This window comes from Eubalaena glacialis, chromosome 15, assembly GCF_028564815.1.
Source record: "Eubalaena glacialis isolate mEubGla1 chromosome 15, mEubGla1.1.hap2.+ XY, whole genome shotgun sequence".
NCBI classification, from domain to species: domain Eukaryota; kingdom Metazoa; phylum Chordata; class Mammalia; order Artiodactyla; family Balaenidae; genus Eubalaena; species Eubalaena glacialis.
This window is the reverse complement of record NC_083730.1, coordinates 4,720,033-4,743,307: the sequence shown is the minus strand read 5'-3', so window position 1 is coordinate 4,743,307 and position 23,275 is coordinate 4,720,033. Positions and strand designations below refer to the sequence as shown.

The following is a 23,275-nucleotide window of genomic DNA, read 5'->3' as shown; positions in this document are numbered from 1 at the left end:
GACTAGGAAGGGATCACAGGGAGAGGGAGGAGGGAGGAAATGGGGTCTTGGGCAAAGGAAGGAAGGGACCCGTCAGGTATGGAAGCGGAGAGGCCAGATTGGTGGGAGGGAAAGAGGAGAAAGCCACGGACCAGGGGCTCCCAGGCAGAGACTGTGGCCAACAGTGTCCACGTGATTGCCAGTCCTGCGATGTTATTTATCACAGCGTGGCTTGTAAGTTTCTTCTCAAAGTATTCTAACCTCAGGAGCTGATGGAAAGAAACCCTATAACACTGCACAGGATTTTAGTCAGTCCTTACTTTTCTAATATTACATAAAGTGGTTAATCACACAAAGAAGTCTTGTTGCTGTTCTTTTTGTTTGTTTTTTGTTTTTAATTATCTCACATTTTTCTCTCTTATAAATATTGCCCTTAACACCTGGGATGTAGGGAGCCAACTTAGCTTTATAGGAAGTGAACCCATAGGAAAGATTGTATCATAGGAAAAAACCGAACAACAGCATTGCTTAAATACAAGCTTGTTAACTTGGTTTCTATCTTATTAAAATTCTTTAGCATTGCAAATGAAGGGTTTGGGTGAAGATATAGCAAAAAATATATTTCCCATTCTACTACCTTGTGTTATTTTAGTTCAAAAGACTGGAATCATCTGTGTTGGATAACATTAAGTTTCTTGAAGTATTTGAAAGGTGGAAAGTCCAAAACCTGGTCCTTATTTTAAAATATCCCCCCTGTCACATGCTCACAGGCATCATCTCTCCTTCCTTGTTTTCCTGCTGCTGCTGGACGGAGGCATGTTCTCACCGTCCTCCCCGCCCACCGGGCTGCTAGAGAAGGTCTTCCAATACATTGATCTCCATCAGGATGAATTTGTACAGGTGAGAGACACGGCACACACAAAATGCTTGGATGTGCCCTTTGGGAATCTGGGAGAATGGTTATTTGCTGGGAGATGTGGATTTTTTTTTTTCTTTTGCCTGACAACTCCATTTAAAATGCCTGTGACTCCTCATTGACTTAGAATAATAAATGTTGGTTAGATTCAGGTAAGAGATCCCTTCCGGCCATTCCTTCCAAAAAGGGCATTCCCAGCACGTTTGATCTAGGGATGTCTGTTTAGCAATGACCACCGAGCTCCGTTGAGCTCACCTTTACTCTGGACCGTGATCAGGTGGCCCATCCTCCCCTTCAGAGACCCTCTCCACCTGCAGAACTAGCTGAAATGCATCCTCCCCATTCCATCACCACCTGGCACGTCCCTCTCCTCCTGCTGGCGCTCCTGTGCCCCCGGCACGCCTGGCACGCCTGGCACGCCTCCACTGCCCGGGAACTCCCTGAGGCCGCCCTGGACCCTGGACCCCGAGCCCCCGACACCGTGTCTGGCACACGATGTGTGTTCAGTGTACATTTACTGGGTCAACCAACCCAAGTCAGGAATATTACTGTGCAAACAGACGTGAATCCCCCATGATTCATACTAAAGCACAAAGCTCAGTGCCCAGGCTGCGGTGCCTAAGCTTGACCTTCATGGAAGCCTTCCTCGTGTGGGCGTGTTAACTTGCTGTAAGTGCCTGTTGGGATGTTGAAACCTGACTGGGGTTCGCAGCGCAGGCTGGAGCTCACAGCGGGGAGAGAAAAGGCATGCGGCGGGAGCACACGCCAACGTGGGCCTTTCAGCCCGAACGCTGCTCTGTGCAGCGTCCTCGGATACTCCCAGTCCGTTACGTTTAGCACTAACTTGGCAGCATCCGCCCTATAAGTTCCAGTTTAGAAATGTAAAACACAATATTCCTTCAGATCAAACACATTTCTTTACAATAAAAATAGAAGTGCTACAACCAGGATAGAAATCAAACTAAAATAAGTTAGGAAGTAGAGTCCAAAATCACAGGTATGGTTTCTAATAAACACTGCGGCTGTCCCAGTGTAAGCAGCTCAGGTGCGGAGCCTGGCATGGGAAGGATCGCTCCTGGCGTTGAGAATCAGCAGCGGTTACGGGGCACCCGCGGGGCGAGGCTGCGGCCTGGGCCTCCGGCGCACACGTTCTCCCTCCGTCCTCACCGCGGAAGACGCGTTTCCTCTTCTGTCCCCCGAGTGTGGGTTTCCTGCACAACAAGCACGTCTCCAGTTCTCTGTGGGCCCCCCCGGTGTCCTGCGACGTGGCTCACCTCTGACACTGTCTTCCTGGAGGTAGTGTCGCCCCTACCCCGATGCCGACCTCAGACGCCAGTAGCTGGTGGTGGGTCCCCAGGTTGCCCACACTCTGCCTGACTTGGCTACAGATCAGGGCCTCTGGTGGTCCCGCCTCAGGCTCATCGTTTGCTAGAAGAGCTCGCAGAACTCAGGGACACGCTTCCACACGTTTGCCTGGGGCGGGAGCCTCTGTCCTGTGGGTTGTGGGGCGCCCCTTCCCAGCCCGGAAGTTCTCTGAACCCCGAGCCTCAGGGATGTTTATGGAGGCTTTGTCACGTGGGCATCACCGATTCTTAGCTCCGTCTCCAGCCCATCGTCCTTCCCCCGAGGTGGGGGCTGGGGCTGGAGGTTCTGAGCGTCTTATCGCGGCTTGGTCTTTCTGGGGACCGGCCCGCACGCCCAGGAGCCTCCAGAGTTCCTCGCTAGGACAAAAGTGCGCTCCTTTTCACCCAGGAAATCCCAAGGGCATTAGGAGCTCTGTGTCAGGACCTGGCGTCGAAGACCAAATATTAGAACAAGAGATGCTCCTAGTACCTTACCGCTTAGGAAATTGTAAAAGTTTTAGGAGCGCTGGCCGGGAACCGGGGAGAAAGACCAAAATGTGTATGTGTCACTGTCCCACAGCATTACATCCACCATAACCCGCAGCGAGGGAGCCTTACGCCCCTCCGGCAGCGGAGAAAGCTGAGGCTAAGAGAGCTTCAAGAGTGTCCTCAAAGTCACCCACCTGTAGTGGGCAGAACCAGGACCAGGAACTCAGGTTGTCTGCCTGCCCAGCCCTGAGTTCAAACCCGGGGTTACACCCCCTCCCGGATCCTGCAGGTGCAGCGGGGGGACCTCAGAACTGAAATGCACGGGATGGTCACGGGGGGTCCTGCAGCCTAGCTGAGGCCACCGTGGGGTGGATCAGAGTGACCTGCGAGGGACGTTTGTGGGAAGCCGAGCCCTCGAGGGGTGGCTGCTCTCAGTTCTTAGAAACCACAAGGGGGGCGGGGACCTGTGCCTTGTGTATGAGCCTGGTGGCGCTGAGGGGCCGGCCAGGCTTCAGAGGCGGCCTTCCACCAACAGTCCCGTCCTGCGTTGACCAGACGTCGCTGGCCTCTGGGCTCCTGATCACACCTCCCGCTGTCTGCCACTTGCTGTGAGTGTCGTGTGTCTGCCAGCTCGGTCTCCAGGTCAGATGAGGGCGCTGCGGACACGGCGAGGTGCGCCCCCAAGAGTGGACGCGGATGACCCGCGTGCTGACCACCTGTCGCCTTTCCTCTCAGACGCTGAAGGAGTGGGTGGCGGTCGAGAGCGACTCGGTTCAGCCCGTGCTGCGCCTCCGACGAGAGCTGCTCAGAATGACGGGCCTGGCTGCAGACCGGCTCCGGCTCCTGGGAGCCTGCGTGGACTCGGTGGACGCGGGTTTTCAGCAGGTGCTGGCATCCCCTCCCGCCTTCGAGCTGCCGCTTCCCTGGGCATCAGCCAGGCTTCCCTTCGTGGTGGCAGGATGGGGGTTGGCTTGCCCTGATGCTCAGCAGAAGCAGCATCGCGATTCCCAGGAAGGGCGAAGATCGCCACCTCATCCCACAGGACGCTGTGGCATCGACCTCGTCCTGTCGGGACCGGGGGGCACGGGGGGAAGGTGGAGGGGGCGCGTGAAGGCCCCCCACCTGTGCTGTTCATGTCCTTCACGTGCTTCACATTGCTCCCAGATGGCCCTTTCCCTTAAGTTCAAATGCCTCTTTCTCGAAGGACCCAATCCCTCATCAGAATCAAGGCTTATTACTGCCCCTCGGGAGTAGATGGACCTTTAATCTACCCTCCCGGTGTCGCCTGCTTTAGCACTGATGAGTCTGAATAGTCTGTTTCCAGGACTGTGTCCACCTGATTGGAGCTAGTAACAGACTCCTAACGCCATCCATGTCTTTGAATTTTCTGGAAGAACCAAATGGCTTTTTTTCGAAAAAAGTTATCCATTTTCCGTCTGCAGCTGCCTGATGGTCAGAGCCTCCCGATACCTCCCATCATCCTGGCCGCACTGGGGGATGATCCCAAGAAGCCCACCGTGTGCTTCTACGGCCACTTAGACGTGCAGCCTGCCAGACAGGAGGATGGGTGGGTCACGGACCCTCACACGCTGACGGAGGTGGATGGTCAGTGGCACCTCGTGCTGGGCTCTTCTGTGGGTGAAGGACTGGTCATAGGGCTTAAGAATTCGAGATGTGACTGCCCCGGGCTCCAGGCCTTACCTGTCGTTAGGAGTGCAGAGAACGCTGCCCTCATGGTCCATTGGTTGGTCCAATGAGGCTGATTTTCTTTCAGTTGTGAAAGAAACCATGAACCTTTGTGCCCCTGGGCAAATTAAGTCCCCACGAGGAGAGTTCTTGGGTTTCGAGGAAAATAGTTGTGTAGGTCACATATTTTCTTTTTGAAAAACACCAAATGTAATTATGTTTTATAAAGACAAGAAAAAGAAAGGTTAATGGAGATACACATACACCCTTTTTCATTGTCCTGCTAATTGTAAAATCTCAGAGTGAGAGGCTATATTACTGACATTCTGCAACAAACCCGCGGGTCTTCTTCAATGAACTTGGATAAAATAGCTAATTACTGTTAAGGCCAAAGGGATCTGTATATTTCAAATTAGCTTATGTTTGCTGGCTAGCATACTATTTGTACATAAGAAACAATACTTTGTGATTTCAGACCAAGACTTCTGCCTAGAAAAATAGAAAGCACCATTAGAACAATTACCCATAAAACTACCTTTGGTTTTGGCTCATTCAACTTGGCAGAGGTGTCCATGCTTTTCTGAAAATTCTTCCCCCATTTTCAAAGGAAAACTGTACGGCCGAGGAACGACAGACAACAAAGGCCCTGTTTTAGCATGGATCAACGCTGTGAGCACATTCAGAGCCCTGGACGAGGTAGGTGCCGGCTGTGCTTGGGAGCGAGGATGATGATGGTGATGATGATGATGATGGTGATGGGATGATGGTGATGATGATGGTGATGGGATGATGGTGATGATGGTGATGGTGATGGTGATGATGGTGATGGTGGTGATGATGGTGATGGTGATGGGATGATGGTGATGATGATGGTGATGGTGATGATGATGATGATGGTGATGGGATGATGGTGATGATGATGGTGATGGTGATGATGGTGGTGATGGTGATGATGGTGATGATGGTGATGGTGATGGTGATGATGGTGATGATGGAGATGATGGTGATGGTGGTGATGATGGTGATGGTGATGGGATGATGGTGATGATGATGGTGATGGTGATGATGGTGGTGATGGTGATGGTGATGGTGATGATGGTGGTGATGGTGATGATGGTGATGGTGATGGTGATGGTGATGGTGATGATGGTGATGATGGTGGTGATGGTGATGATGGTGATGGTGATGGTGATGATGGTGATGGTGGTGATGGTGATGATGGTGATGATGATGGTGATGGTGATGGTGATGGTGATGATGGTGATGATGGTGATGGAGGCAGCTGGCTTTGAGCTGCATGGTGTCCTTTACTCTTCCCAGCAATCTGCAGAGGAATGTGTTACAATCACACGCATTTTACAGATAAAGAAAGAGAGGCTTGGGAAAGGAAGGGAACATACTCAAAGCCACCTAGCTGGTCCGGGGCAGGGTGATACCTTGATCCCGTGCTGTTGGCATGCAACAATGAGACACAACAAAAAACATGATGAGCCTGTGGCTACATCACAATCTTCTGGGACTTGTCTTTTTTTATCTTCAACTTACTCAGCTTGTCTTTTTTATTTGCAACCAGTCCTTCTTATCACAAAGTATGGTTTTGTTAATAGAGACAGACATACGCTTTAAGAAATATATTAGCTGCTTTGCAGATTATCAGGATAGCGATCTCTGGGGTGTGACGTTCTGTCTGAATCCTTGAGTTCTTTGCATTCTTGTGGGAAGTGGTTTCAATCCGTCCAAGGAGGGGTTATGGTGGGGTGCAGCTTTGAGGGGAGGGCTACTCTCTCAGACCACCAACTAAAACTGTGCCGTTTGCTGTGCTCACGAGGATGGTTTCATCTCGCACTGCTCTTTTCTCTTCTGGTAGTGAGCATGCTTACACTCCAAACAGGATCCAATCTAGCTGTGTGGCCATGGGTGGGAGACTTAACCTCTCTGGGCTTCAGATTCTGTTCTGTAAAAGTGAGAGTGTTGATATGGGCGCCGGCCCTCTAACACTGGGTGGATTTGATGGTGTGATTCCATCCCTTTCATGCAGAAATGGCCCCGCTAGTCGGTGAGCTTGAGCCTGTGCCAGGGAGACCAGGCCCAGGGATGAGACCCAGCCCGTTCCAGTCTGAGCTCCACAGAGTATGGGCTCTGCAACCTGGGGGTGCAGAAGGAGTTTGTGGGGTCACCTTAAAAATGTGCAGCCTTGCTACCTTTCCCTCATCTTACTTGTGTGGCTGAATTGAATTAAGCACTTTGGAACACTGGAAATTTAAGAGGAAGTGGGGCCCATTTGTTGGGTTCATGGACAGAAAGGGACGTGTCGGCAGGGCAAACCCCTGCCAACCATCCCCACCCCGTCCCCAAAGAGGCTCTGGGAGCAGCACACTCCTTCCGAGACAGAGGGGTGCGAGGTCGGGCTGGGATGTGCCCGTCTGGGGAGGACTGGGGGGCGTCCACCTCCGGGCAGCGTGTCCACTCGTCCACAAGACAAGTGGAGCGGCCCAGCTGTTGCCCGAGGTTTAGGTCCTTGATGCTGCTTCTCCCAAATCCTGTCCTTCGAGCAGGTCCTGACATTGCATTTTTTCCTTCCCGGAGGTGATTTCATCAGACCCCAGGGGCTTCTCTCATGAGTCTGCTGTCTCCTGAGACAGAAGCAGAAGAGAGGGTTTAACTGCTCTCGACTTGACTGCTTTATCTCATTGAGGAAGACAGGCTTAGTGAATCAGGACGTTTTTCTGGCTGGGCCCTGCTGACCACTGCAAGGTTGTCCTCTTGTTCATGGCACTCCCCTAAATAAGCCCTTGGTTTCTCTCTCTCTCTCTCTTTTCTTTCTTCCTTCCTCCCTCCCTCCCTTCCTTCCTTCCTCCCTCCCTCCCTCCCTCCCTCCCCACGTCCCACCTCTCTCTCTCGTTTTCTGTCCTTCTTTCTTAAGAAGAGGAAAGCAATATTTATAAGACAGGGCCTATATAAAGGTGAAAATCTGCTTTGCTTTTTAAATTTCAACTCTGAAACATATAATCGCAAACAAAACCTAAGGAATCCCCACTGCCCTTAGAAAAACCAGCTAATCTCCCTGAGGCTCACTCTCCTCATCCGTGATCTAGGAATGATCATATCTGTCTCCAGGCTTGTCGAGGGGATTCAGTGAATACGGAAAGGTTCCCTGGAGCCTGCGAGTACTAGGCCCTTTATGAGCTCTGGTTTCTTCCTTCCTCGTTCCCTTCTGCCCTCCATCCCCTCTTTCTGTCTTGCTTACAGAGCACTTAAATGTACATCACCTCACTGCATCGTCTTACCAAGAGGCAGAGCAAGTATTAGCAGAGAAGTGGGCTGCCAAGAGGTGAAATGGCTGGTCCCGGGTCCCTGGGTGTCAAGGGACAGAGCAGAGACCAAAGCCCAGTCTTGGCTGCCAGCCCCACGTCCTCCTCCAACACTTAATAGCTATTGACTTGTATTTTATTAATCACATTTTGCCAGAAAATTCTTAGGCTTTCCAGCTACTTCTTGGGAATTGTTTTCTAGTTAAATGTTAATAAAGCGCTTTCAGATATTAAGATTTCAGAACTTTAGCTTAACTTCCCAAGACACATAGAAGTGTATTCAAGGAATGCATTGAAAAACTTGTTATCCCCAAATGCCCTTAAGCAGCTGAATGACTGAAGGTCACATTTTCTAATACATAATCCTCCACTCGTCCTGCCTTTGTTAATCTGGGGCCGGACAATCCCACTCATTAGAGCTAATGAGTGTGTCTGCGCTGCCTCGTCTGCGTAGAATAACTTTTCACCACCCCCCCCACCCCCCACCCCCCCCCCACCCCCCACCACCCCCCTCTCCCCCCGCACGCGCCTTATGCTCTAGGAAAAGCCATCGACCTCTCTTCTCCACACGGCTCTCAAAGATATGAAGTTATAAATTATACAGATACAGAAAGATCAAAACCAAATGGGGGAAAGGCACATTGTAAGAATTGTAAAGGCGCTATTCCATGTCCTAATATTAGAGGAAAAACTCAAGGTCCATTTTGCTGCAAGATCAAAGCCTTTGAATAAGTTAAAAGGCAGATTGAACTCGTAGCTGAAAAATAACAGATACTTGAAATGAAAATTATCCTGAGGATTAAACATTAGACAGCCTTTCAAAGGAAAGAGTTCTCATTTATCATGCTCAGAATTATGAGGACAGAAAAGAGATTTGTAACTGAGTAACCTTTCTGGAAAAATTCCTTCTGGGGAGAAGGAGGAACGGGCTTCTCCACAGGGGCCGAGCAGAACCCCGTATGGTGGACGCAGCCTTTTCTTTAGGGATGCCCTGCCCAGATCCTCTGTCATCAGTATTAGATTGATGGCTCCCTGGCCATTACCTTGAATTCTCCATCACAACCTGAGTTAAAACTCCTTCGCTATAAACAGAGCTTTGGGGAATGTATATAATAATTCAGTGTGTTTAAGTTACATGCAAACAAATCTGGATTTTAAAAGGTGAAAGGGCAAAAAGTGTCCACTTTTTTTGACGGCGTGGTTTGCTCCACTGTTCATTCAGGATCTGCCCGTGAACGTCAAATTTGTCATCGAGGGGATGGAGGAGGCTGGTTCTCCTGCCCTGGAGGAACTTGTCCAGAAAGAGAAGGCCGGGTTCTTCTCAAGCGTAGACTACATCGTGATTTCAGACAATCTGTGGATCAGCCGGAGGACGCCCGCGCTCACGTGTGGGACGCGAGGCAACAGCTGCTTCATGGTGGAGGTACTTGCCGACGGCAGCCGCCTGGAGGTGGATCCGTGCTGGGGTCCCCGTGGGGAGGACGGAGAGCAGACACCGCCCCGGGGGCATGGCCCCGGGGATCACGGGGTCTTGGGACTGGGGGAGTTCATGAAGCCCCCAGATGTGAACGCATGTGCTGTGTACGTTTTTCTGGAGAGAAGATTCAGAGGGGTTTGTGGCTCACCACGTTTTAGGAACTCCAGCTGTGAAATTTGGAGGCAGGCACGGGGGCACTGGGGTAAGGAGACTGACTGCCTGATCGGGTTCTGGGGATGCTGTGAGCGGGCGTTACCTGCTCTGCCCACCACGTCTTGGACAGAAAGAGAAGGGGTGCCAGCACTGACAGGGCCGGCACCCGAGGTCTGGCTCATCCGACCAACAGCCTTGAGCGCACCTTAACCTCTGAGCCTGTTTCCTTACCTCTGAAGTGGGCACATTAATCCTCCCAGGGTTGCTGTGATCACTAAAAGCGACCTCGAGTTCCGCCCTGACACGTAGTCTGCTTCCTGCTCCTTTTCTATTAATGCGGACAAGCTGTGATGGAGCCTGCAAGTTAGAATCAGAAAGTCCTCCCTCGGAGAGCAGCTGGAAACCCCAAAGGGGAGGGGGTGTGTATGAGAGCCGGAGGGCGGGTGCGACCCTGAGCCCGGGAAGGGCTTCCGCTCTCCCGCGGGGGTCCCGGGCAGCTGCAGAAGCAGGGCAGGGTCCGAGGCGTGAAGGCCGGGGAACATCTCGCCGTCCTTGGCCTCTTTCTACTGCTGAGTCAGAAGGAAGTTTCTCTGCAGAGACATGTGCTGGAAGTGGTCTCTGTGGGGAACAGGTGGGCACGAAGAAGTGGCTGGCGGGCAGGTCAGGGTGTTTAGTCCCCTGTCCGAGTGGTGGGATATCGTTTGCAGCTGTGCTCAGGAGCCAGTGGTGGAGACGCCCCAGTGGGCAGGGCTGGTCCAGGGCTTAGGCTGTGCCCGATGGTGTGATGGAGAAGGAGGCGAAGTCAGTCAAGACATCGCCCACGGAGAGGCTGAAGGGATGCACAGAGGCATTCAGGTTGAATGGGGAGAAAAGAAGGACAGGAGGACGAGACGTGAGGAGGTCTTGGATGGGTCAAGGGACTGGACGTCTTGCTGTGGCCAAGAACGGGGGAGGGCAGGCTCGTGACGGGGCCAGGAGGAGGGAAGCTGTGAGCAGAGGTGGGATAAAGCGGCAAAGATTTCAGAGGTGGGGCTCTGCAACCCCACAGTGCTTTGTTAGCATCACTGCCTGATGAGATAGAGGTCTTAAGCTACAGTGACTAAATGGAAGATTCACCGGGCAGGGCTTTAAAGATGGCACTAGAGGCAGAGAAGGGCCAGCCGGGCAGGAAAGGTGAGAGGGAATGGGTCAAAGAGAATTAAAAACCCAAACTCATTAGAACTTGGGAACCGATTGGACGTAGAGTGCCTGGGAGAAATCCAAGATCATTTTTTTTCAAAGATTTTTTTTGATGGGGACCATTTTTAGAGTCTTTGTTGAATTTGTTACAATATTGCTTCTGTTTTATGTTTTGGTTTCTTGGCCACGAGGCATGTGGGATCTTAGCTCCCCGACCAGGGATCGAACCTGCACCCCCTGCCCTGGAAGGCGAAGTCTTAACCACTGGACCACCAGGGAAGTCCCCAACATCATTTTAAGGGGATAGATTTATAGGACTGGCATCTCTCCTTGTTTTGGAAACGGCAAGCTAGGAGGAAGTAATTGTAGGAGAAGATGTTCCCTTCTAGACCTCCTCAAGTTCAGAAGCTGGGAGCACACCAATGTGTTATGTACCATAGGCGACTAGAAGCTTTAGGTCTCGTGAGTAGGTCAAAGGTCAGACCTAGGGAAGGAGCGTTGAGAGTCTGGAGGTTGTAAAGGAAGTCCCGTGGGCCTTGAAGCTCTGTGTATAGAGTGATCCCAGGCTTAAGCTGGCGGGCGAAAAGACAGAAAAGAAGTTATCAGAGGAGACGTAAGTAGAATGGTCCTGCAGGCAGGAAAAGAACAAGGAGAAGAAAGTTTCTTGGAGAATTTTTCTGGAAGGAGGGCTGAACAAGAGATGGCGTGAAACCAAGAGGAAGGCAACTGCGTTACACGTCAGTCGTTAGGCTGAGGAGGGGCTGGTGGTCTGGGATTCGGCGCTGTTGGTGGCAAGGTAGGGGCTGAGGTCGGTTTCGGGGAATTCAGTGGGACCTGAAGACGTGGGGGGCAGACACCCCACATCGTGTGACAGAAGCACGGCGGTGACAACGTCAGCTGACCCCTGAGCCCTGAGGGCCACCTGGGGCGGGTCTGCCGCCCGGTGAAAGGTGTCTCTGAGCAGCCGCGGCGGAAAGCAGCTGCCTTCCCGTTCCCTGTCTTGCAGGTGAAGTGCAGAGATCAGGATTTCCACTCGGGGACCTTTGGTGGGATCCTTAACGAACCTATGGCGGATCTGGTCGCTCTTCTTGGTAATGTCTTCTTTCGTTTCACTTTTTAAGCATCAAGGAGTCTGCTAATGTAGTTCTGTTTGACTCAGCTGTCTCCCCCTTGGTTTCCAGGCCAGCCCTGAATAAGGGCGGAGCGGAGGAAGACCACGGTCTTAGCTTCCCCCTTGGCTAAGCGTTTCTTAGGCTTGTTACGTCCACGTTGTTTCTCTTCATGGACTGACACCCTTCCTCAGTCCACCCCCTTTCCTCTCGCCGGCTGTTGTGACACATCTGGCTGCACTTGAGGGTGGTGGCAGAGAGACCTTCCTGGAGAGGCATCCAGAGTTGGTGCCCAATCTACCCACGCCTCTTGGCTTCCTTCCTGTGAGTCCTCGCGGTCCCACGTGGCTCAGCGACGCCAGTGAGTTTGCTCGTTGCCCCTGCCCGTGACCTCCTCAGGTGGTGGGCCTGGTGGATGCAGGCGGGAGTCGTGTGTGTGTGTGTGTGTGTGTGTGTGTGTGTGTGTGTGTGTTTCCAGAGAGCCAGCTTGCCCACCTGACTCACCTGGAACTCTTGCCTACATTCGGACAGCCCAGCTTCCGGGTGGATCCCGGAATTGAAGGAGGCTTCATCTCCAGGGCCTCGCTTGCACAGTCCTGGCAGGGACACTGCGCGTTCATAGTCACAATTTGGTTCTTTTTAAAAAAGAGGTTTTCAGGTTACATAAGCCTCAGACCTTGCAATACCTGGATCTTTCTCACCTTTCTCACCATTAAAGAACAAAGAATATTTGTTCTTTAACGGTAGTTGCATTACGGTTTTTACCTTATGAGCCATGGAGCATTTGGTGAAGCAGATAAACAAACCAGAAATGATCACGTACATCCTAAGATGTTCTTCCAGCAGGTCCGCTGATTAGCTGTGTCCCACAGCCAGGTGTGATGTCCCAAGGGCGACTTTATGCAAATTTTACAACATGCCCCTTTTGGGCAAACTGCCAAAAAGCACTCCCTCTTTGGGAATCAATTAGCAAAAATCTCTGTTTTTTCCATATTGACACAGCTCTGCCTTAGCCACGCCCTCCCGAATCCCCTTGGCCTCGGCAGCCTCCGACAGGGAACCACCAGGCCACGGGGCGACCTGTTGGGAGGTTGCCTCTGGGTCTTCAGTATCACCTTTATTCTAGAGCTTCCTGCTCCTTCATTGTCCAACTAAATCCATCTGTCTATCTATCTACCTATCTATCTCTCTATCCATCCATCCATCCATCCATCTATCTGTCTATCCTCTCCATCATCTATTTATCTGTCGTCTATCTATTTGATCTATCATCTATCATCTGTCTATTCTTTATGGCCTTCTAGTTTTCCTAAAATACAACTCTTGGACAATATTTTCCATGCTTGACACTTTTAGACAGAAAACAACAAGCCATTTTTCTTTAAAGTGTTTAAATTGTTTCCAAAGAATTCAGATAGCATGCAAGTTAACATTCTTTTGCCGGGGGTGGGGAGAGAGATAAAATAATCTCTAGTTTACCAGAACTCATTTTCTCCTCCCTGGGAATGGCATCACCACTTCTTTGGGACTGCATCTCGATTCCCCCCTGAGCGTGATTGCCGCACGGCATCCTGGTAGACTGATGGTTTCACCCAGGCATAGAATCCCATTTAGCCCCACAAGCGCATATTGCTCTGCTAGGAAAAGTCAGATCGGGCTCATGCGCAGAATGAAAAGCACGTGGTTTCACTTTCTTTGATTTTTGAAATAAATCAAATAATCACTCCTCCAGCCCACGCTGGGAAGGCTGCCTCCATCCTGAGAAAACAGCGATTTAAAGCCACTTCGAGGGCTGGGCCCTGGGGCAGTTCTGCTGGAGAGAATGAGCTGCTCAGATCACAGGCTCATTTGCTTAGGACGTCTGTTTGAATCACCCCTGCCCCCGTTACGGGGTGATGTCTGGCAACACCAGCTAAACCGGCACCCTACCACGGACACTGAGCATCCCGGCTGCTGGAGTAGCTCAGGTCTCTCCTGTTGTTCACCTTGACGTTTCAAGCACACGCCTCTGTTCTCAGCACCGAGCCTCGGCGGGCTCCGGGCTCGTCTGCCCACGTGGGCCCACAGCTGACTCTTCACCTGCGTCTTTCCGGCTGGATTAGGAGCAGGGTCTGCTCCCATTCACCTCTGCAGCTCTGTCCTTGCAGATGAGCCCGGCAGCAGAGGCTTAGGGGTGCGTACTAAAGGGAAGACTCAGTGGCTGTGTCACTGGCGGGGCTTTTACGTTTTGCTCTCGTGAGGGTGACAGGGTGGCCTGTGACTAGGGACAGCCAGTCCCGGTCATCTGGTGCCCAACTTAGTTTTTGACTTGAATTTTCCTAATGGGTTTGTATCATTTATTTGATGTGCGATACACTTTATTGGGCTAAATGAGGGCAATTCATAACTCAGGACCCGCAGGGAGGCCAATACGCACACAGCACCTGCAAGTACTGTCCCCGGAGTGCGGTTAGAGTTTTGTTCGGAGTTTATAATGAATGTATATTATATAATATAGTCTTTAATTTGTTTTTTATAATGAATATTTATTCTTTAATGGTAGTTGCGTTGCGGTTTTTACCTTACGAGCTATGGAGCATTTGGTGAAGCAGATGAACGAACCAGAAATGATCACGTACATCCTAAGACATTCTTCCAGCAGGTCCGCTGATTGACGTTATGCGTCGAGTTGGGAGCCGGCGGTGGTGTCGGTGGTGTCATCCTGCTGTTCTGTGTGTGTTACACCCCGTGAAGGGGGTCCCTGTCTGCTTCCCACAGGGTCATGTTCATCTTATTAACTAGAAGGCTCGGAGAAGTCCTGGGGGAGCTGGAGGGGGGCCGAGGAGGCTGTGGCTGAGAACCAGGCGGGGAAGCCTTCTCCTTGTGCTTTGCTGCCTTGACGTCCTCACACCTCAGGGCTTCGCCTTCCGTGATCGGCTCAAAGCGCTGGGAAGCCCCTTACGTTCCACACGACGGCCACCCTGCAGATTTTGGTGGGATGTTTACTTTGTCTTTAGTTCTGTCTACACAGGCCGAAGCACCCGCCGTCCACTCATGGGGTCACACTTGTTATTCAGCCCCGTGTGGTTAGAGACGTGCCCTCGTGCTGGAAGGCGGAGTCTTCAGTGCGGGTGGGTCCCCTGCGTTCATGTGGTGTCCAGAACACGGCAGATGTCGCACAGCCAGGTGTGACGCCCTGGGTCTCACAGGGCCCTCCGCCCCGTGCTTTGCGGTTGTCAACTTTAACAGAAAGATTTGAAAATACAGTGCTTCACAGTAATTTTCTGACACTGTCAGGTTATAATCACATGAAGCATGTGGCACATATTTTTATGAAGTGCCTTCACTTGAATAAAAGGCCCCAGATGGACTAAAGATGAATTTAGCTGCCTTGGAGACATTTCCGTCATTTTATTTTTAGTCTACTTTCTGGTTGCATTGGGCCTTTACTGTAAGTCCTTTCTCAAGACAGCAAACCGTGTTTACCCAATCTCAGCATCTGCTTCTTTTATAGATGCTCATTGATGATTTTTCACTCATTGCTGTTAATCCCCAAACTTTTTCACAAATAACAGAGCAGTGTATCTGCTTCACCACTATGAAAGCTTTCGTGGTTATGACGTGTAGCTTGTAGACTAGACCTCAAGGCTGTTACGTTTTTGATTAAAGATGAGTATTTATTATATTATTGTAGTGTGTGTAGGGGAGAGAGGTTGAGAAGGAACGATGACTTTCAGTTTCTCAGGTTTGTACGTATATTCACATACATATATATTTAAAATTTTTTTCTAATGAACACATTACTTTTTAACCCAGGATAAGATAAAACTAAAAAAGGAACCTTGTTTATGATGTAAGAGTGTAGCTGAGAACTTGCATGTAACACAGATAAGTCACTCCAAATGTAACTGACTGCAGAGCCGTGTGTTTCCATCCCTCTGTCGACAAGGTGGACGTTAAAACGGGTCTGACGCAGGCCGAGTCTTCCTGGTGACCGGCTCCTTCCTCCCACCGTCACCTCTGGGACGTGAGCTACTGACAAGTAGCTCTGCTGTAGGGCCCAGGGCCGGTCGCAGGCCCGCTGCAGCCCCAGGAGGGTCCCTGAGGCTCTGCTCTAGGGCCAGGACCCCAAGCACCTGTAGCTTCCACCTGCCTTTGTCTCCTGTGTGTCTCTCATAGGCAGCCTGGTGGACTCTTCTGGCCGAATTCTGATCCCTGGAATCTATGACCATGTGGCTCCTGTTACAGAGGAGGAGAAGAGAACATACGAAGCCATCGATCTGGACCTCGAGGAGTACCGGAAGAGCAGCCAGGTTAAGAAGTTTCTGTTTGACACCAAGGTAGGTCACACGTTGACGGGTAACCTGAAAGAGGAACGATGAAAACCCCTATTTTCCCAGTGCCTAGTTTGCTATGTGCTGCTGTTCTGCACATCTCAGAGCTGAGAGCACATGCTAATCAGGGGCAGGTTTCCCTTCACGAAACCTCGTGGTCCTCGTGGTCTAGATCAACTGGTCCTTTTCTTGGAGTCCGTCTGGCACTGGCCTCAGGCACCGAACCACAGGGCAGTGATTCACTTCACAGCCGTGCGTTTCCAAACTGGCTTATGAGACTCAACCTCACGCCAGCCCTCAGCCAGTGAGCTGGGCTTCCTATTTGTTTAAAGGTTGAGAATAGTCTGAGATCATTTCAGCTCCAAGACCCCTAATTATTCATTTTTTAAAAGACAAAACCAAGAGCTTTACGGGCTAATGTGTAAATTGCTACATTGCTGTTTGAGTGTAGTAAGTAAACCCAGAGCCCAAAGCGTTGGCTACTGGTAAATTTAGATTTCGTTCTTTTCGCTTCTACTTCTCCTCCTCCTTAAAATAACAACAACAACAACAAAAACCAAACCAAACAAACAAACAAAACCCTTGCCTGCTGTGGTGTTTGGTAGCTCTGGCTGGCTCCTGGGTGGACGCTCCAGGAGAGGGAAAAATGCCGAATACAAGTGGGGAGTTTACTCTTATGAAGTATGTCTCTTGCCTCAGACTAGCCCTCTGGTGGCCACTGGCTCAAATGTCTGTAGATTTCTTTGAAACCTTCTGGAAAATAAAATGCATTTAGCATATAAGTTATCACGGCAATGACTGGGGATAGAAATTTACAATTGAACCCCAGTTTTGGAAAGGGCCCCTTTGCCATCTATTAACTGCAAACTTCAGAGCTGGCGTGGTGAGAGGCTCTTGTCAGTGGAAGCAGCTAGGGCAGCTGAAGGCAGCAGAGGGTCTCAGGTCCTGAGGGAAAAGTCCACCTGTACTATTAGTGCAGACATATCTAAGTACGGTGGTCACTAACTTGTCATGAATGGTGTCACAGATGTACAGAAATTGGTGATACAAGCGATATAATTCAACTGGGTTTTAACTAAACACTCCTCTATATAGTAAAATGATTTTATTTTACTTTAGGAGGAACTTCTAATGCACTTGTGGAGATACCCATCTCTTTCTATTCATGGGATTGAGGGTGCGTTTCATGAGCCTGGAACCAAGACAGTCATCCCTGGCCGAGTGATAGGAAAATTTTCAATCCGTCTAGTCCCTCACATGAACTTGTCTGTGGTGGAGAAGCAGGTAACCAGCGTGCGTTGTTCTCCCGCCCAGTGGCAGTGCCATTCTGAGTGCCGCACACCACAGTTTAGCGGGCAGTTCAGCTGTTCGCGTTGAAGTATCATTTTTTTTCTTTTTTCCAATACAAAAGGGACTGGAACAAATGTCAAGAAACTGATAAATTTTTGTTCGGTAAAAATCTCTTTGCTCAATTATACGCAATTATAGTAGTCAGATAAGTAACTGTTTGGAGTTGGAGTGATGGGAAATTTTTAAAAATTAAATGGTAGCTATGAAGGCAAGATTGGTTTTACTCCCAGATGGAGAAGCTAACTGCCTACGGCTGGGCTGAGCTGGGAATCTCAAGCTGCAGTCATCAGTTTGTCTGTGATGTCTGAAATCTACACTCTGAAAGCAGCCATTTTAATGAAAACGTTCGTTGTCTGGAGGGAGTGCGTGTCTCAGTTACCCACCAGTCATCGGTTCACCTCAAGTTTAACAGAAAGTAGACTCTGAATACATAAGCTCAGGAAGCACCTCATCCCACCCCCGTCTACCCCACTGTCCCTTTCACTGTCTCCTCAGTGCTGATTACATCCTAAAAGACTCTCCATCCTTCCTCCCTCCCTCCCTTTTTGTCCCTCTGTCTACAACATACAAATTCCACGAGGGCAGGACCGTCCTGGTCTTGCTCACAGCTGTGACCCCAGCACCCAGAACAGTTCCTGCCACTTGACAGGTGTCCATTAATATTGGTTGAAGCAAATATTGGAAGGATTTTTTTTTTCTTTTATTTTTGCCACGCCACGCGGCCTGTGGGATCCCAGTTCCCCGACCAGGGATTGAAACTGGGCCCTTGGCAGTGAGAGCGAGGAGTCCCAACCGCTGGACTGCCAGGGAATTCCCTGGAAGGACTATTTTAGAGTATGGAGTTGTTCTCGGAGGATTTCCCTACTAGCGGCTGGAACAGAGCCAAGGAAGAGGAGGGCGCTGATGACAAGGGTCCTTCACGGCTTAGCTTGGAACTGGCTCCCATTTCTCAGAAAGTTCCAGATGCATGGTATTCCCCGTAAGAGTCATTAAGGTACTGGGAAGTCCAAAAAGAGTGGTCAGTCGTCAGATGGAGAAGTTGTACTTGTATTGTGTTTCATAATTACCAAAATTCATAATAACCAAACGTTAACAGTCAGACACCCTGGTGAGGATGGGGGGGTCAGAGCTGGGATTGGAGGGTCTGGGGACGGAAGGGGCGTGAGAGCTAGTGTTCCTCCCACTGGCGAAGCTCCCAGTCCTGGAGACCCTGCTCACTCCACGCCATCCCTCCAGAAGGACTAAGGTAAAACCAAAATACTTGAATTTGTTGGGTTGAGATTTCATCAGTTTCTTGATGAAAGACGACTGTATGTTCATGGTATGAGAGAATAACTTGAAATTTTCTCTTCCACCTGAAAATGTTCCTTTTAGGTGAAGCAGCATCTTGACTATATATTTTCCAAAAGAAATAGCTCCAACCAGATGACTGTATCTATGATGCTAGGACTACACCCGTGGACTGCAAATATTAGAGATAATCAGTACCTTGCGGCAAAAAGAGCCATCAAAACAGGTTGGACTTCAGATATTTTTATTTTTTTATTTAAAAAAATTTTTTAACATCTTTATTGGAGTATAATTGCTTTACAATGGTGTGTTAGTTGCTGCCGTATAACAAAGTGAATCAGCTATACATGTACATATGTCCCCATATCCCCTCCCTCTTGCGCCTCCCTCCCACCCTCCCTATCCCACCCCTCTAGGTGGTCACAAAGCACCGAGCTGATCTCCCTGTGTGCTGCAGCTGCTTCCCACTAGCTATCTGTTTTACATTTGGTAGTGTATATATGTCCATGCCACTCTCTCACTTCGTCCCAGATTCCCCTTCCCCCTCCCCGTGTCCTCAAGTCCATTCTCTACGTCTGCGTCTTTATTTCTGTCCTGCCCCTAGGTTCTTCAGAACCATTTTTTTTTTTTAGATTCCATGTATATGTGTTAGCACGCGGTGTGTGTTTCTCTCTTTCTGACTTCCTCCACTCTGTGCGACAGTCTCCAGATTACAGAGGGGGTGGTGCCTGGTGGAGCAGTGGATACGGCAGACGAGTTTAAAACTTCAGTATCGACTCTCCTTTTTATACGGGCTGTATTACCGTGCACAGCGCTCTATCTCATGAGTCTTCCCAGCAGCCTTTCCCCATTTTATGCGTTAAGGCTTGAAGAGATTAAGTAATTTGCTGAAGGGCACCCAGCTATTAGTGGCAAAGCCAGGGTTTAAGCTTACACCAGGAGATTTGAATTTGGAGCAAAATGATGGACTTGAAAACCTCCAGTACTCCTGGAAATGATGACCAACATTTGAAAACATGCTTTTTAAAGCACAGCTGAACTTGCATGAAAGTAAAGGAAATCTTCTGGGATTAAAAATGAAGAAGGAGCTAACATTTAGTGGAGTGAGCAAGCTGACACGGGGCCGCCCTGTGGGGACTTGTTCTTCCTGGTCACAAGGGGGTGTGGGTTTTAATGGTCTCGGGTCAGCATGAAGCAGAAAACGAGACCCACTACATAAAGGCCTTGCTCCAAGAGCCACACTCACCCTGGACGGGGTGTGTGTGTGTAAGCTTGACCGTCCTTGCTTGGGTTTTCGGTGAACACAGAGTCTCCCCTGAGAGTTTTTAACCATGGACCTATCTTGGCATGGGTTTGGGTCTTTAATTACTGTGTGTGGTCCTGTTCTTCCCAAGCCCATGCTGGACTGCCTGGCTGGTGCAGACAGCCCCACGGCAGGCCATGTGAGCTTTCCACTGAAGAAGCTTCCTGGATATGAGCTCCTTGTATAAAATTACAGAACACACGAGAAACTCAATTCCAGCCTATCCGACTCTAAAACCAGCGGTCTTTTCACAATGCCACTCTGCTTCTCCAGAGGTAGGGGATAGCTTTATTTGTAATTGCCTCAGCGGTGCCTGTTTTGACTTCACGTATTTCAAAGTCCCGGACAGGATACATGGTTGGGGAGCAGGGACACAGGCCTGGGCTTCTGGCTGCCCAGGGAGAAGGAACAGCCAGTCTTTTTTGCAGCAGGAATGGGACACTGCCAACAGTTGCAAAGTGGGGGGCTCTCCTAAAAGCAGGGGGAGTTTTGGGGTCTCTCCAAACGTTAGGCGGGAAGACACTGGCAAGTGTTTAGATAGACTATGCCCTATGTTACAGCTGGGCCTTGGGCCACACCCCCAGAGATGCTGGAGCTGGAACTGGGGGTGCAGACCTCCTTGGAGCCCTCACTCCCTATCCGGATTATCACTACAGGGACACAGACATTAATAATCACAGGACAAGTCCAAGACTTAGAGGCGTGCTTCTCTGCATAATCATTCCCACTGTCCCAACTGTAACAGCATTTTGCCAATTTTGGAGTGATGAAAAGAGGAAGAAGGGTTAGGAAGATAAATGTAATGCCACTGAAGAGAGGCGTGTGGTTGAAATGTCAAGGCCTGACGTAATCTTGCAGGAAAGCATGGGCACCTTTGGGCCTGTTTGTGTGCTGGACCAGTTCTGCTAACAAAGTCCATCATCTTTATTCTCATCCATGCCTTGCTCTGTGGATAAAGAAGGTCGGGCACGCTCTCTCTTGCGACTGTTTCATTTTTCATTCCTGCTCCGTCACCAGCAACTTGTCCTCTAGCCTAGAATGTTTGAACTCATCTCTTTCCAGACCCTAGGATATCCGTTAAAACTATTTCTTGGGATACCTTGAAAGTTGAGCACAAACGCTGAGATATTCAGGTGACAGTTGAGTACAGCTATTTATTTGTATATTGGTAACAAACAAAAAAACAAATTGTCCCACCTTCACAATATTTAATTCATGAAGCAACCATACAAGTGGGTATACCATCCTGTGGTGCTCCTGCCAAAAATGCATGACTTCTTCCAATCATGAGAAAGCATCAGACAAACCGAAACTGAGGGATATTTTACAAAACAACTGATCAGTACTCTACAAGAGCCTCAAGTTCATGAAAGTCAAAGAGAGGCTGAGAACCTGTCACAGACAAGAAGAGACTTAGAAGCAATGACAAAATGCAGTGTGGGATTCTGGATTCAATCCTGGTATAGAAAAAGGGAAAAAGTGGTAAAATTCCAATCAGGTCTGAGTCTACTTAATAGTATTATTCTAATGTTAATTTCCTATTCTTGATAATTGTACAATAGTTATATGTTAACATTAGGGAAAGTAAAGGATATATGGGAACTCTGTACTGTTTTTGCAACTTTTCTGTAAGTATAAAATTAGTTCAAAATACAAATTTAAAAATATTTTTTAAAAGTAGATAATTGTACTTCCCTGGAGGTCCAGTGGTTAAGACTCTGTACTTCCACTGCAGGGGCCGCAGGTTCAATCCCTGGTTGGGGAACTAAGATCCCGCATGCTGCTTGACCAAAATAAATAAAAAAAGTTTAAAAGTAGATAATTGTAAAAAAGGCAACCACAGTTTTCTTCTTGACTCTATTGATGATTTTAGAATATAAATTATGTGAAATCAAGAAGCTTACCGAACCCAAGTATCAAATTAAATGATTAAAAAAAAGAAGAAGAAAAAGACAAAGCAAACACTACATTTGAGGAGATTACTGGGGGTAGTCTTGTCATTATTTTATGCAAATGCCTTCTTTTCCTGTGTTTCAGTGTTTGGGACGGAGCCAGACATGATCCGAGATGGATCAACCATACCCATTGCCAAAATATTCCAGGATACCATCCAGAAGAGTGTGATGATGCTCCCGCTGGGCACCGTGGATGATGGAGAGCACTCGCAGAATGAGAAAATCAACAGGTTAGTGAGTCCTGTGGACGCTCACCCCTCCCTGCACAAGCCTGGGTCCTCACACCGGGAACCTCCAGACAGGCTGCATACTTCAGATGCAACTTCTGTCATCAAGTCTTCCTGTTTAAACTGTAGACTACTTTCCCTCTGTCATCTGAATGGGAATAACAGTGTCTCTCTCTATTTCTTTTGTTAGGTGGAATTACATAGAGGGATCCAAATTATTTGCTGCCTTTTTCCTGGAGATGGCTAAGCTGCATTAATCATGGCAGAAACCTTCCAGCCTAGGTCTGACCTACTGACAGATCCCCTTTCACACAACCCTGGGCAGGAACAAAATCTAACCATCCAGAGGAATTTGGTCCCCAAAATAATGTTTTCCCTTGGACATTTGGACCAGTAATAAAATATTTCCAAGGCGCAGACATCGGACGTGGTTTCGTGTCACCGTGCACACCTTTCTGAAGCCACAGCCACCTTCAACAACCTGATTTCCCCGAGTCCTGCTGCGGCTGCCCCAGGCCTGGACTCACGGTACCCTTCAGGATGAGGACAAGTCTCTGATGAGTCTCCGCTTGCAATTTGATTGGCGTAATCACTGCAGTTTGCGTTCTAGGCCTCTAAGTGCTTGACACACAGTCATCCCAGCCAGTGACTGTCCATCCTACATCACCCTTGCTTTTACCACTTGTGCCGTTTATCTTATTGACAAACATGTTGGTCTCCAGCACTGCCTACTGTAATTTCCCTGTGGGCTCATTTTTAGAGGCGTTACTAAAGCATGATACCGCATTAACCTCTTGCTTCCCCTTCATTTATTTTTCTTGCTTCTTCAAAAGTGTTGAAATGGAAATGATCAATATTCATATCCTTATGCCATCTGGGATTCCTTGTGTGAAAATGAGTACTTTTTAAGTTCCAAGCCTCTTTACCTTTGCTGCAATTGATGCCAACCAACCGCCCCTCCTGCAGCCTCTTCTTTCTTCCTGACCCGTCAGTAAAGGCCTGCTCGCTCTCCAACATCTGTGCACATGTCAGTTCGCCACAGCAGAATTAATCCTGATAGAATCTCTCTCACCCTGCTGGAATTGTACTCAGTGACTACATCTAATAAATTGCTCAAAGCTTTTAATAGCATCGGTTTTAGATAGAGAGCTAATCAACCCTGACATCAGTAACACATTCTAAATTTAAAGCCATC

General features: G+C 49.2%; 1 protein-coding gene across 1 annotated transcript; it reads left to right on the top strand.

The window, feature by feature from the left end:
* Positions 1–754: 754 nt before the first annotated feature.
* On the top strand, positions 755–23,275 carry CNDP1 (carnosine dipeptidase 1). The gene is made up of 11 exons (XM_061170493.1): positions 755–879; positions 3,463–3,612; positions 4,170–4,332; positions 5,021–5,109; positions 8,947–9,147; positions 11,540–11,624; positions 15,801–15,961; positions 17,075–17,239; positions 18,680–18,821; positions 21,936–22,083; positions 22,271–23,275. Exons 1-11 carry the CDS (start codon positions 796–798, stop codon positions 22,335–22,337), a joined length of 1,455 nt encoding a protein of 484 aa, XP_061026476.1. The 5' UTR covers positions 755–795; the 3' UTR covers positions 22,338–23,275.

Bases quoted from the DNA above. Each gene is read 5' to 3' on its own strand.
- CNDP1 (XM_061170493.1), top strand. From the start codon at position 796: ATGTTCTCACCGTCCTCCCCGCCCACCGGGCTGCTAGAGAAGGTCTTC. The intron at 3,613-4,169 runs GTGCTGGCATCC...TTCCGTCTGCAG, and splicing joins TGGACGCGGGTTTTCAGCAG to CTGCCTGATGGTCAGAGCCT. The intron at 15,962-17,074 runs GTAGGTCACACG...ATTTTACTTTAG, and splicing joins AGTTTCTGTTTGACACCAAG to GAGGAACTTCTAATGCACTT.